Source organism: Sarcophilus harrisii, chromosome 1 (genome assembly GCF_902635505.1).
Source record: "Sarcophilus harrisii chromosome 1, mSarHar1.11, whole genome shotgun sequence".
Lineage (NCBI taxonomy): Eukaryota > Metazoa > Chordata > Mammalia > Dasyuromorphia > Dasyuridae > Sarcophilus > Sarcophilus harrisii.
This window is the reverse complement of record NC_045426.1, coordinates 712,292,065-712,304,421: the sequence shown is the minus strand read 5'-3', so window position 1 is coordinate 712,304,421 and position 12,357 is coordinate 712,292,065. Positions and strand designations below refer to the sequence as shown.

General features: G+C 64.9%; 1 protein-coding gene across 1 annotated transcript in view; it reads left to right on the top strand.

Annotated features, from left to right (window-relative positions):
* Positions 1-569: 569 nt before the first annotated feature.
* AIFM3 (apoptosis inducing factor mitochondria associated 3) overlaps positions 570-12,357 on the top strand; it is a 38,789-nt gene continuing 27,001 nt past the window's right edge. Inside the window, exons 1-6 of the mRNA XM_031949033.1 lie at positions 570-716; positions 7,506-7,665; positions 10,194-10,407; positions 10,903-11,012; positions 11,353-11,462; positions 11,844-11,888. Of these exons, the coding sequence (XP_031804893.1) occupies positions 7,635-7,665; positions 10,194-10,407; positions 10,903-11,012; positions 11,353-11,462; positions 11,844-11,888 (510 nt within the window). The 5' untranslated portion in view covers positions 570-716; positions 7,506-7,634. The remainder of the gene's footprint in view (positions 717-7,505; positions 7,666-10,193; positions 10,408-10,902; positions 11,013-11,352; positions 11,463-11,843; positions 11,889-12,357) is intronic.

The following is a 12,357-nucleotide window of genomic DNA, read 5'->3' as shown; positions in this document are numbered from 1 at the left end:
AGGGGGCAGGGCCGCTTACTGAGAGGGAGCAGAGCTGGCGCGGACCCGGGGCTCCCCCGGCGCAAGGAAGAGCCGGCCAAAGTTGGGGGGAGGGGGCTGGGAGAACACTGGGGGGGGGAGGGGGCGCGCCCTGGAACTGGGGGAAAGGGCAAGGGGGCCCTGGGGGAGGCGGGCGGAAAGGGGAGGACTTGGGTGCGCGGGGTGGGGGAAGGGACGGGGCCGGGGGGGGGGGGGGGGGGGGGGGGGGGGGGGGGGGGGGGGGGGGGGGGGGGGGGGGGGGGGGGGGGGGGGGGGGGGGGGGGGGGGGGGGGGGGGGGGGGGGGGGGCGAAGGCCGGGAGCTCGGCGGCCGGCGGGAGAGCCTTTGACATCACCCCGTCCCGTGCCTTCATTTTACGGGAGAGGAAAGTGAGCGGCGCGGCGCTCGGGACGGCGGCGGGCTCGGGACGGAGGCTCCGGCTGCGCCCGCGGAGCGGTCCGTGCGTCCGCCGCTCCGCGGCCCCCTCCCCCGCTCGGAGGTGCCGCAGCGCCCGCCCCGCCCCCTCCGGTCCTTCCCCTGCACCTCCTCCTCCCCTCCCCGCCCCTCCCCCTCCCCCGCTGCTGCCTGGCAGGAGGGAGCCGAGCCAGCCCTGGGAGGAGGCAGCGCAGCGGCGGAGCCCGAGCCGGAGGGCAGCTCAGCCCGCTTCTGCCAGGCTCGCCCCCGGCGCCCCCCCCCCCGGTGAGCCCCCGAGCCCCTTCCCCACACTCTCTCCCGGCTGGGGCGGGGGCGCGGCGCCGGCCCGGGCGAGGCTCGGGCGCGCGTGCGGGGATGCCGGGGTCCGGGCTGCGGGGATGCCGGGGTGGGGGGGGGTCGGAGTCCCGGCCGGCCCCTCTCCCGCCCCGGCACGAGCGGGGGGCGCCGGGGCGGGGGCAGGGAGGGCGCCCCGCCGGCGGCCGGAGGGCGGACTTAGCCCGGGGCGCTCTCCCGGGAGCGGGAGGGGGGGAGCTCCGCAGGGGCGCCCCTTGGCCGCGGACCCCACTTCGGGAAGGGCTTCTCTGCGGGAAGATTCCGCGGGGGCTCGTCCCGGAGCTGGCTGGAGGGGGCTCTCTTCGAGGGAGGGGCGCCGCGGCGGGGGGGAGCTCTGTGGGGGGGCTGGGGGGGCGCGCTGCGGGGGGGCCGGTCTCTCCGACGAGGGGCTTTTCGGGGAGGGGGAGCTTTGTTTTGAGAGGAATTCGCTCTGGAGCCCGGAGGACTCCCCTGAGGAGAGTTGTCTTGGGAACCGGGGAGCTGGCCAGTGCTGGAGGGAGGCGGCCGCGAGGGACCTCGGCCTTGGAGCCGGGCCAGCCCCGGGAAGCAGCCCGCTGGAAGTTGGAGCTGTGCTTTGGGATCCGCCGAGGGAAGAAGGGAGGCGAGGGGAGAGCGGAGAAGGGAGGAGAGAGGAGAGGGAAAAAGGGAGGCGAGGGGAGAGCGGACAAAGTCACCAACTGGGGCAGCCTTTACACGCAGCCCCGGACTCCCCTCTTCTTTCTCCTCCCACCCCCGCAGCGGGCGCTGCTTATGGAGGAGAGAGCCCCGAGCCCGGAGCTGGGAACCTGGCTTCCAAACCCTCCTGAGGTGCTCTTAACTCTGCCTTGGAGCCAAGCCTGCTTCGCTTGGTGCCTCAGTTTCCCCTTCTATAAAATACGGGCTTGGTCTCCACTCCGCTTTGTCTCTGGCGCTTGGGTTCTCTCACTTGCTTGGGAAATCTGGGTAAGAGGCACTGGGGGTACGCTAGGAGCGCAAAGTCGAGTCAGCCAGCATTTATTAAGCGCCTGTTGTTATCCCCTACCCTCGAGGCTAAGCCTGTAGAATGCTCGGAAAGTTAAAAGACAATCTAACGGGGAGACCACGGCAGACAACGAGAGAGGGAGAAGATAAAAGGGAGATGATTAACCCAGAAAGACCCGAGCTGGGGCAGCTTGGAGGAAAAGGGGGATTTCAGCGGGACCTGGAGTGGAAACCATCCCGTCCAACCTTTACAGGCTGCATCTGCACCTCAGTTTCCTGCTCTTTAAATGGGTTGTTGTGAGGCTTAAAGCAGATCTTTAAAACAAACCACTTGGAAAACCTTGAGTCACTGTGGAAATGTTTGCTCTCATCACCATCATTATCATTAGCTTGTTCTTGTTCCCATCCTTGTCAGTGGGGCTTAAAGAAGCCGGCCCGCTATTATACTCTTAGCTTCAACGATCTCCTGAATCCAAATCAAGGCCATTATACTCTTAGATTCAATGATCTCTTGAATCCAAATCAAGGCCATTATACTCTTAGATTCAATGATCTCCTGAATCCAAATCAAGGCCATTATACTCTTAGATTCAATGATCTCTTGAATCCAAATCAAGGCCATTATACTCTTAGATTCAATGATCTCTTGAATCCAAATCAAGGCCATTATACTCTTAGATTCAATGATCTCCTGAATTCAAATCAGTGTTTGTGGATAAGCTTCCTGCTTTGGGGACTTGAGTGGAACTATTAGGATGCCTGTGGCCTCCTGGGCCGGGACCCCTCCAGGAGCAGCACCATCTCTGGAAGCTCTGCCCAGAACACGAAGAGATGGAGATCAGGGGCCCCGCATGGCTTGGAGACGGTCGGAAAGTTGGGGGGGAATCAAAGTCAGAGAGCCCGGCCGCAAGGATCCTCCTGGGCAGCAAAGGGAAGAAGGGACTGAGGCAGAAATCAACCCTGCTGGCGGTCGCTCCCGGAGCATGTCCTGACAGAGACCCCCACATGGGCTCCTGCTTTTGCTGCCTTAGCTGGATTTTGTTAGGATGGGGCTCAGTTTCCTTCTCCGTAAAATCTGGGGCTTGGGTTCAAGGGTCCCCGAGACCTCTCGTCCAGCCCCCAAAGTCTGTGGACTTTAAAAAATGATTCCTGTCTTGTTTGTTTTCTGTCTGGAGCCCCTCTGGAGTCTCTTGCTTCCCAAGAGCCCGGGCTGTGTGACATAGAACTTTAAAAAATGAACAAAACTCTCCAGGGGGTGAGAAGTGAGCTGCCTCCATGCAGTGCTCCTTCCCTCCTCCGGGGAGTGGGCAGAGGGTCTGTTATCTCTTCTTTGGTTCTAGACTGGTTCTTTCTCAACTTTCTCTTCCAGTTGGCATTTTCATCTGAGTTCCATCTGGCTTCTCATTTCATGGACAGTTCCCATCAGTCTTCTTGGATTTAATGCAGATGTAAAGCATTATGGGACCACCTTTTGGGGCTATTGTGACTACAGGCAAATTACTGAACTTTCTTGAGCCTCGGTGTCCCTTTCTGTAATAGGAGGAGATTGGACTCCATGACGTCCATGTCCCAGTTCTAGACCTAAGAGCCTAGAAAGATATTGTTGGATATACGAGGGGGGTGAAGGGCGGTTGCTCCCGGCGGTTCCGCTGGGCAGGACTGGGCAGGCAGTGTCTGAGCTCTCTGGTCCTTTCCATCTCTTAAGAGTCTCTGGTCTCTGGCTTGGGATCTCCGCTTCCAGCTTTGGGTCTTGGTTCTGATAGACGATGGACAATGGATGATGGACCCAATGTTTCCCCAGGGGGCATCTGGTCTTTCCTCCCCCATAAATCTTGGAGGATCTCTGAGGTCTTTTGCCCAGGCAATGGGGCTCAGTTGCCCAGACGATGGGGTTCAGTTGCCCAGGCGATGGGGCTCAGTTGTTCAGACGATGGGGCTCAGTTGCCCAGGCGATGGGGCTCAGTTGTTCAGGCGATGGGGCTCAGTTGCCCAGGCGATGGGGCTCAGTTGCCCAGGCGATGGGGCTCAGTTGCTCAGGCGATGGGGCTCAGTTGCCCAGACGATGGGGTTCAGTTGCCCAGGCGATGGGGCTCAGTTGCCCAGACGATGGGGTTCAGTTGCCCAGGCGATGGGGTTTGATAATGATTTAAATTGCAAGAGAGAGTGTAGAAGTCTCACCCTTTTCAGGATTCAGAGCTGGTTCGGTTCTCGGAGGAAAACATGGCCAGAGGGGGGCAGGGCTGGAAGCTGGTGGTGTTCTCCAGGCCTCCTCTGCCCTTCCCCCAGGCTATCGGGCCACTTGGGGAAACTGTTTCTGCCCAAAAAGTGTCAGGAGATCCAGAGTGGGAAGGGACTTAGCCTCTACTCCACCCCCTTCCCTTTATAGATGAGGAAACTGAGAATCAGAGAGTCAAAGGGCTCAGCCCAAGTGAGCTACAAGGCTGGATTTGAACTCAGGTCTTTCTGACTTCAGGGCTGATGCTCTATCCACTGCACCACCTAGCTGCCCCGACATGCCCTGTTCTAAGCTCCCTCCCAGCCCTGACACCCCCTGTTCTAAGCTCCCTCTAAGGCCTGGGTATGAATTCTGCCCTCCTTTTCTTCTTTGGGTCTCGTTCCTTTTATTGGGAAAAGGAAGGATCAGGGGCCGCTCTGGAGGCTTCCTTGGCGCCCTAGAGCCTGGATTGGGGGCCCCTAATCTCCCAGAAGCTCAGCTGACCTCAGCTTTATGGAGGTGGGGCAAAAGTCACCCTAGTTTGCTTTCCTAGCCCCTCCTCCCCCCAGCCCCTCAGCCCTGGCAGCGGCCCAGCCTCCCCCCCACCAGGCGCCTGTCACGGGAAGGGGATTAGACTTTGTTGGCCCGGGAGGGCAGGGGGGGAGGAGGAGCCTCAAATCCAGATTGTATTTTAGGAGAGAAGAAGGATTAAGGAGCTGGGTCTGGGCGGCTGCACCCCAACCTCTCTAGTGAACCCTAGCAGCCTCCGCGCCGGCCGGGCCCTCCCTGGACTGCGGGGTGTGGGCAAAGGTCCTCCCCTTCCTGGCCTCGGTTTCCCTCTCTGGAAGGCGAGGGGGTCACCTTAGAACTCTTGGAGGGCCTCTGGCCCTACCGCCCCACCTGAGTTGGCAAAGGTCAAGCCCAGCTGGGGCCGGGGGCTGACCCAGAAGACCTTTCAGTCCCTGTCCGGCTCTGAGTCAGGGACAGCAGATCCCCAGGAAGTGATGTGGCCGGGGGGGGGGGGGGCGGGGATGGAAGCTGGAGGCAGGCGCTGCAGCCATCGGCAGGCGGGCCTCGGGGTGGGGGGTCCAGTGGAACCCCGAGAGACCGCGGGGGGGGCGGGGAGGGAGGCCAGGCCAGGGCAGTGAGAGAGCTTGGATCGGAATCTGTCAGACTGGACATTGGCTGGGTGACCGTGGGTGAGCCTCGATTTCCCTCTCTGTAAAGTGAGGGGGGGGCACTTTGGCTCCCAAGGCCCAGCCGGCTCTAGATCCATCAGGCTCCAGGACGTGGGCAAGCTGCTGACCTCTGGCCTCTAGTGAGTCCGGGGCCACTGGGCAGTTCCACTGGGGAGGTCCCTTCCTTTTCTGAAGGGACGAGCACCCGCCAGGGGTCTGAGTGTTGGAAAAGCTACAGAGATTTTATCTGCCCCCCACCCCAGCATTCCTCCAGCTTCCCCACCAAGCGGTCCTCCGGCCTCCACCAGAGGCAGCCACCCCCTTTCCGAGAGCCGGGGCTCCAGGCCGACCACAAGCCCCTCGCTGGTATCTTCTGTTTGTAATGGCCAACGCCCCCGGCCCCGAAAGGAAGGGAGAACCCCGTCTCCCACCTCCGGGCCTGTGTACAAGGGCCTCCCCCAGAGGGGCGGGGCACAGCTCCCCCAGGGGATGCCCACCCTGTTCCCAGCCCCTCCCTCCTGGAGGCTTGGGGATGGAGATTGCATTACCTCAATCTACAGGCACGGATTAAGTGCCCAGTGTGTGCCATGCACCTACATGCAGGAGACAGAGTCAGGGCCACGCCCTCAGCCTGGCCTGCAGAACTGGGCACAAATCTGTGCTTACTGGGCACACAGTCGGTGCTTGCTGGGCGCACAGTAGGTGCTTAATGGTTCGGCCCTCCCAGCAGTACCATGCAGCTGCGAGGCCCTGCTGCCCTTCCCCTTCCTCTCCGGGGTAGGCTGAGGGCTGGTTTTTTTGTCGTGGTGTCCCCAGCACCCTGCCTGGCCTGCAGAACTGGGCACACAGTAGGTGCTTACTGGGCACACAGTAGGTGCTTAATGTTGAGTGCTTACCGTTGGGTTGCCAGGAGAGGTGAGGCTGTGCCGGCAGCCGCCCAGCCCCCCTTCATCAAGACCCCCAGGGAGGGCCCCCAACCCCTGTACCCCCTGTGACCTGCCCTTGTCTGGTGACCTTCAGCACCCTGGGCCAGCCTGGGGCTTTCAGGGCTGGATCCCAGTATAATAACAGATGATAACTGAGGGCTCTCTGATAGGCAAGCAACATTCCCAAACCTGAGAGGCAGGTGATGTTATGCCCATTTTACAGGTTGGGAAACTGAGGCAGACAGAGGAGGGATGGCTTATGCAGGGTTACGTGCCCAGAGAGCAGATGAGTCAGGACTGATGCTCAGGGCTGCCTCTGACCCAGTGCCCTCTTCCCTCCCTGAGCCACCTCCACTCCCTGGGGCCTGAGCCCACCCCTGGGTGCCCCGGCACAAACCAAAGCCTCCTCGCACTCAGAGTCCTTGTCATGGTCTCCAGAACCAGCCACTGGGGACTGGCGGGGCTTGGAGGGCCCGGGGCCACAGCTGGGGCTCCCGAAGCCCTTGGCCCCTGCTGGGGCCCCTCCCATTATGGCACCGAGTGAGCTGAGGCGGGAGAGAGACCTTGGGTCAGAGGAGGCTTTTGGCCTCTGGGTCCTTTCGGGATGAGACCTGAGGGGGGAGGGACAAGGATTACAGGGAAGCGAGGGGTTGGGGCCAGTCAGAAACTGAGGCGCCAGCTTTGTGGTGCAGGGGTCAAGGGGCATTGGGTAGAGACGGGACCCTCGGGATTGGGGTGGGGGCAAGGGAGGAGGAGAATTAAGTCAGCTCTGGATCGGCCCTTTAGAACCTGGGACCCCCCCAGTCCGGTCCCATTGGACAGCTGGGTGCAGGGAGGCCCTAAAACGGCTGATGGGATGCCGATTGGCTGATGGGCTCATAACAGGGCTGTCGGGGCTGGGAGGGGCCTAGAACTAGGGGTGTCAGGGTGGGAGGGGCCTGGAACAGGGGGTGTCAGGCCTGGGAGATGCCTAGAATTTGGGGTGTCCAGTGGGAGGGGCCTAGAACTAGGGGCGTCTGGGTGGGAGGGGCCAGGAACAGGTGTCAGGCCTGGGAGAGGCCTAGAATTTGGGGTATCCAGTGGGAGGGGCCTAGAACTGGGGGTGTCAGGGTGGGAGGGGCCTGGAACAGGGGATATCAAGGGTAAGAGGGAGCTTAGAACTGGGGGTGTCAGGGTGGGAGGGGCCTAGAGCTGAGGGTGTCAGGGTGGGAGGGGCCTGGAACTGGGGGTGTCGGGGCTGGGAGGGGCCTTGGAACAGGCGCAGAGAGCCCCAGGGTTACAAAGGGTCTGGGGGGGCCCCTTGGGGGAGCGCCCCTCCTCAGTGTTCCCACTCGGGAGCCCCCCTCCGAGAGGCTGGGGGCCCTGCGCCCTCCCCCTCCGGGCTGGCCGGGGCTCCCTCGGGGGGAGGCCCGGCGCTAACCGGAACTTTGCCCCCCCCCAGGTCAGCAGGCGACGGAGCCCCTCGGCCGCGGCGATGACGGAGCCTTCGAGGGGGCCCCGATGACGGGCCCGGACGCCGCCGGGCGCCCCCGCCATGGCCTAGCCCCCGCCGCCCTCGCCCGCCGCCGCCATGGGAGGCTGCTTCTCCAAGCCCAAGCCAGGTGCCGGCCCCGCCCCCGCCCCGCCCCCACCCGCGTCCTGGAAACGCGGCTCAAACTAGGTCAGGCCTGCGGCGCTCGGCGGGACGCGGCTCCAGGAATGTTAATGCGGGGCCGCGGCCGGGACCTCTCGGGGCTGCCCGAGACCGCGGGGGGGCGGCTGTGGCCCTGCATCCCGAGACGGAACGGTCCTTTCCGAGCTCGGGGCAGGGGTGGGGGGCCCGGGCCCGGGAACCTGCTCCCCTCCCAACAGCGCCTTCCCCTGGACCAGCTTCCAAGTACCCGGGGCAGCCTCCCGCCCCCGTTTTACAGATGGGGAAACTGAGTCTCGGGATGCAGGGCCACAGCCGGCAGCTCGCAGAGCCGGGAGGGCCCCCGAGAGGAGAGCCCCCTTCGGCAAAAAGAGTCTGGGACACTCCGGGGCCCCGGGCCAGGGGCCGCCCTCCTCTGACCCTGCCTGTGGACGGAAGGGCCGCGGGGCTCAGAAAAAGGAACTCCGGGCTTGGGGTTCGAATCCCGGCTGCGGCGGGGGTGGGGGAGGGGAGAAATCCCGCTCCCAAGGCTCGGCTCTCCCGTCCAGATGGCGCGTTCCTTCCGGTTGGGGAGGCTGATTAGTGGAGACATGGCCCCGAAATAGCAGCCCCCCCATGCCCCCCACCGGCTGCGGGAGGAGGGGTAGGGCCCGAGCCCGAGTCACACAGCAAGGAGGGGGGGGAGGAGGGGGTGAGCATGGGCGGGGGGTCGAGAGCAGAGGATGTCAGGGCTGGGAGGAGGCTGAGAACAGGGGGTGTAGGGCTAGGAGGGGCCTAGAAGGGGGGGGGGCAGAGCTGGGAGGGCCCTAGAACAGGGTGTCCAGGCTGAGAGAACAGAGCAGAAGCTGCCGCGGCTGAAAAGGGCTTTCTCCCCTCTCTGACTCCAGCCTTGTTTCCATCTCCAGGGACCCCCAGATGGGAAGTCGGGCCCCCCTTTCTTGGTCTCCAAGGGGCCTGTCAGGGCGTCCCTTTGGGTCTCCCCCCAGAATTCTGCCCCCAGCGCAGCTGGCTCTTAGCTGGCCCTCCCAGAAGCCCCCGGGGCAGGGGCTGCAGGCCTGGGATCCCTCCCTCTCTATCGCTGCCGCCCCCAGAGTCACTCAGGCAGCGGAGCCAGGGGAAGGGTCCCCAGGAGGGCGGCTGGGTCTCCAGGCAGCCTCAGGGCCTGACGTGGCGGCCTCCTCCCCAGCCAGGCTGGCGTGAGGGAGTGTGAGGGAGCCAGAGAGGAAGGAGGAGCCCCTTCCCTGGTCAGAGCCCGAGGGGGCGGCCCGAGGCCGTTTTCTGCTGCTTAGCGGGGAAGGGCCGAGGGTGGGCCCAGGGTGCAGAACCAGAGGGAAACTGCAGAGAAAGGTCCGGGAACAGGAGAAACTTCCCGGCCACCAGAGCTGCCCAAAGGTAGAACAGTGTTGAAAGGGAGTGAGCTCCCCATCATCGGAGGTGTGCGGGTAGGGACAATAAGCACAGGTCCGAGGCACTGCAGGATTTGGGGGCCCTTGGGGGCCGGTCTGGGGCCCGGGAGCTCTGTTCTGGCTCTGCCATTTGGAGACGGAGAGGGGGGGGGGGCAGAGTCCTGGCAGCCCCAAAGCCCGGCCGAGGGCCAGGCCCGAGGGGGGAGTTTACGCCTCCCCCTACGGCCCCACCGTTCCCGGGCTCCGGCTTGGGGGAGGGGAGGGTCCGGCTGTGACCTCCGGGCCCAAGGCCAGCCGGGATCTGGGTCGCTTCCTGCAGCCCCCGGTGTCCCCTTACGCGATGGCTATCTGCGGCTATTTTTACAAAGGGCTCCACGTTACCCGGAGAGCTGCGGCCCTAAGGCTCTGCTCCAGCTCCCCAGAGAACAGCGCAGGCAAAGCGAGGCCGGGTGCCCTTGGGGCTCCCTAGTGAGGGGGGGGGGCAGGGGAGGGACCAGGAGGAGGGACCGGGAGGGAGGGGCCCTGGGAAGGAGGGACCTGGGAGAGAGAGAGGGTCCTAGGAGAGAGGGATGGACCTGGAGGGAGGGATCTGAGAGGGAGGGGCCCAAGAGAGAGGGATGGACCCGGGAGGGAGGGATCCTGGGAGAGTGGGATCCTGGGAGGGAGGGATCCTGGGAGAGTGGGATCCTGGGAGGGTGGGATCCTGGGAGGGTGGGATCCTGGGAGGGAGGGATCCTGGGAGGGTGGGCCCACAGGCTCAGGGTCAGGGTTCAAGGCACCTCCTTTTCTGGGTCACTCATCCCAGATCTCACTCCCTCCATGGTTCCCTTCAGGGGAACCCATCTTGACTCTCGCTTTTGTCCTCCCATGAGCCAGTTGCAGGGGGTCTTGGCGGGGGCGGGGGGGGGGGAACAGACTCTGCTGAGGAGGGAGAATGGTACACTTGGGGCTGAGTGGTCAAGAGGAGGCCCGAGGACCCTTGTTCCCTCCCTCCCCCTTTCTCTCCTCCCTCCCTCCCCAGCCTCGTGGGCCGGGCTCTGGGCTGGGCGGCTGGGCCTGGAGGTCACGGCCTCATTGCCTTCCCCCTTCGCAGTGGAGCTCAAGATCGAGGTGGTGCTCCCCGAGAAGGAGCGAGCCAAAGATGACGCCTCCCCCAACGGCCAGGCCAGCCCCCTGGCCTACAAAGCCAACGGCCGGGCCCGCCACTACCACCCGGAGGAGCGGCCCTCCACCCTGCACCCCTACCCCAGCCCTCACGACCGCGTGGAGGCCGCCGTGTGCCATGTCAAGGACCTGGAGAACGGCCAGTAGGTGTCTGGGTCCCCGGCTTCGGGGTCCCGGATGGCGGTGTTCCCGGCAGAGGGTGGGACAGAAGGGGCGCTGCCAGCTTGGGAACCCGGCTGCCCTGACATATCGAACTCTGACTGCCCCCGGCCCTCGGCCGTCCCCTAACCCTGGGAGTGGGGACTCCGGCCGTCTCAGGGCAGCCCCCTCCCAAAGGGGCAGCTCTCCCCCACACGTTCCCGCCTCTCCCCTGCGCCCGGGTCTGTCCCTTGGGCCCCAGCCACTGGAGGACACCTTGAGCCCCCCTCGGGGCCTGCTGCTCCTCTGGCGATGCCTCGGGGAACCGCAGCTGAAGCCGTTCGCCAGCCACTGTTCTTGACCGAGCTGGGCCTGGGGGTCTCGCCCTTGTGGCTCCGGGCTCTCCCCATGACCTGCGACTTCTCCGGGCTGGGGGGGGGGGGCTCTGGACCGAGGCTGCTGTGGCCCTGCCCAGGCCCTGAGACCCCTTCCTTCCCCAGGATGCGAGAGGTGGAGCTGGGCTGGGGCAAGGCCCTCCTGGTGAAGGAGAACGGGGAGTTCCACGCCCTGGGCCACAAGTGTCCCCACTACGGAGCCCCCCTGGTGAAAGGTGGGCCGGGTCCCATCCTGGGAGGGGGCTTCTGGGGGTTCCTCTGGGCTAAGAAGTGGGCCAAGGGCCGAGAGGGGAGGAAGAGGCTGATGAGACCCCAGATCTGGACTAAGACATGGGGCCTGGAGGCCTTGGGGGACCTGGAGGACCAGGGGGACAAGGGGCTGGATGGAGGGATCCTGGGAAGCCCAGAGAGAGGGGGGGTGGGGGAGGTCTGGGGAGGCCGTGGCCCCGGGACCTTGACCAGCCCATAGAGCGAGAGGGCAGAGACAGCTGGGTCTCGAAGGCTCTGGGCCTGAGGGGGCCCCATGGACCCTGAGCACCGGCTCTCTCCTCCCAGGGGTTCTCTCCAGGGGCAGGGTCCGGTGCCCCTGGCATGGGGCCTGTTTCAACATCACCACCGGAGACATCGAGGACTTCCCGGGCCTGGACAGTCTGCCCAAGTTCCAGGTGAGAGAGGAGGGGGGAGGGAGGCCCCCGGCTGGGAGGGAGGGGAGGCCCCCAACTGGGAGGGAGGGGAGGCCCACAGCTGGGGGAGAGGGGAGGCCCACAGGTGGGAGGGAGGGGAAGCCCAGCACGGAGAGAAGGACCCGATGGAAGCCCAGAATGGGGGCCGGAAGCCTCTCTGGACGTGGCAGGAGCAGGGGTATAGCTGGGCCTCCTTTTAGGCTCCAGCCCCGCCCTGGGTTCTAGCTCAGGGCAGCGGCAGAGGACGGCAGAGCCAGGCTTTCTGCCCCTGGAGGCACTAGCTGAATTAGGCCCCCGCTCCCCGGGCCCGTCCCAGGATTCACTGAGTCGGGGGGCTCAGTTTTCCCACTTTGACCATGGCAGGTGAAGATTGAGAAGGAGAAGGTGTACATCCGGGCCAGTAAACAGGTGAGTGGGGACGGGGGGGGGGGGGCTGTAGCTCCGGGGCTGGGGGGCTTCCTAGAGAGGCTTCCTTTCCAGGGGTCAGGGGGTGAGCAACAGAGGCAGCTCTAGGCTCACCTCCCCCACGCAGAGGCTTGTGCCTGAGGAGGGTGTTCCCGGGAGCGAGCTCCCCAGCCCTGGGGGGCTCCGACAGGACCCGACACCCCTCGGCCGGAGAGCGGGACCCGGGGGGTGGGGTGGCCCCGGCCGGAGAGCGGCCCCTGCTTCAGCGCCCGCATTTGGCGGCAGGGCTCGGGCGGCCTCCCTGGCCTGCACCGTCACGTTGCTGGATCCGACCGCTTCTCCTTTCCCTCCCTCCCGGCCCTTCCCCGGGTGGCGCCCCCGGTAACAGAGCTTGGCGGCCCCGGCCGAGCTGGCAGGGCCTGCGACCTCCACACCCCTGGCCCCCCGCTCTGAAGAAGGGCGAGAGGACGCC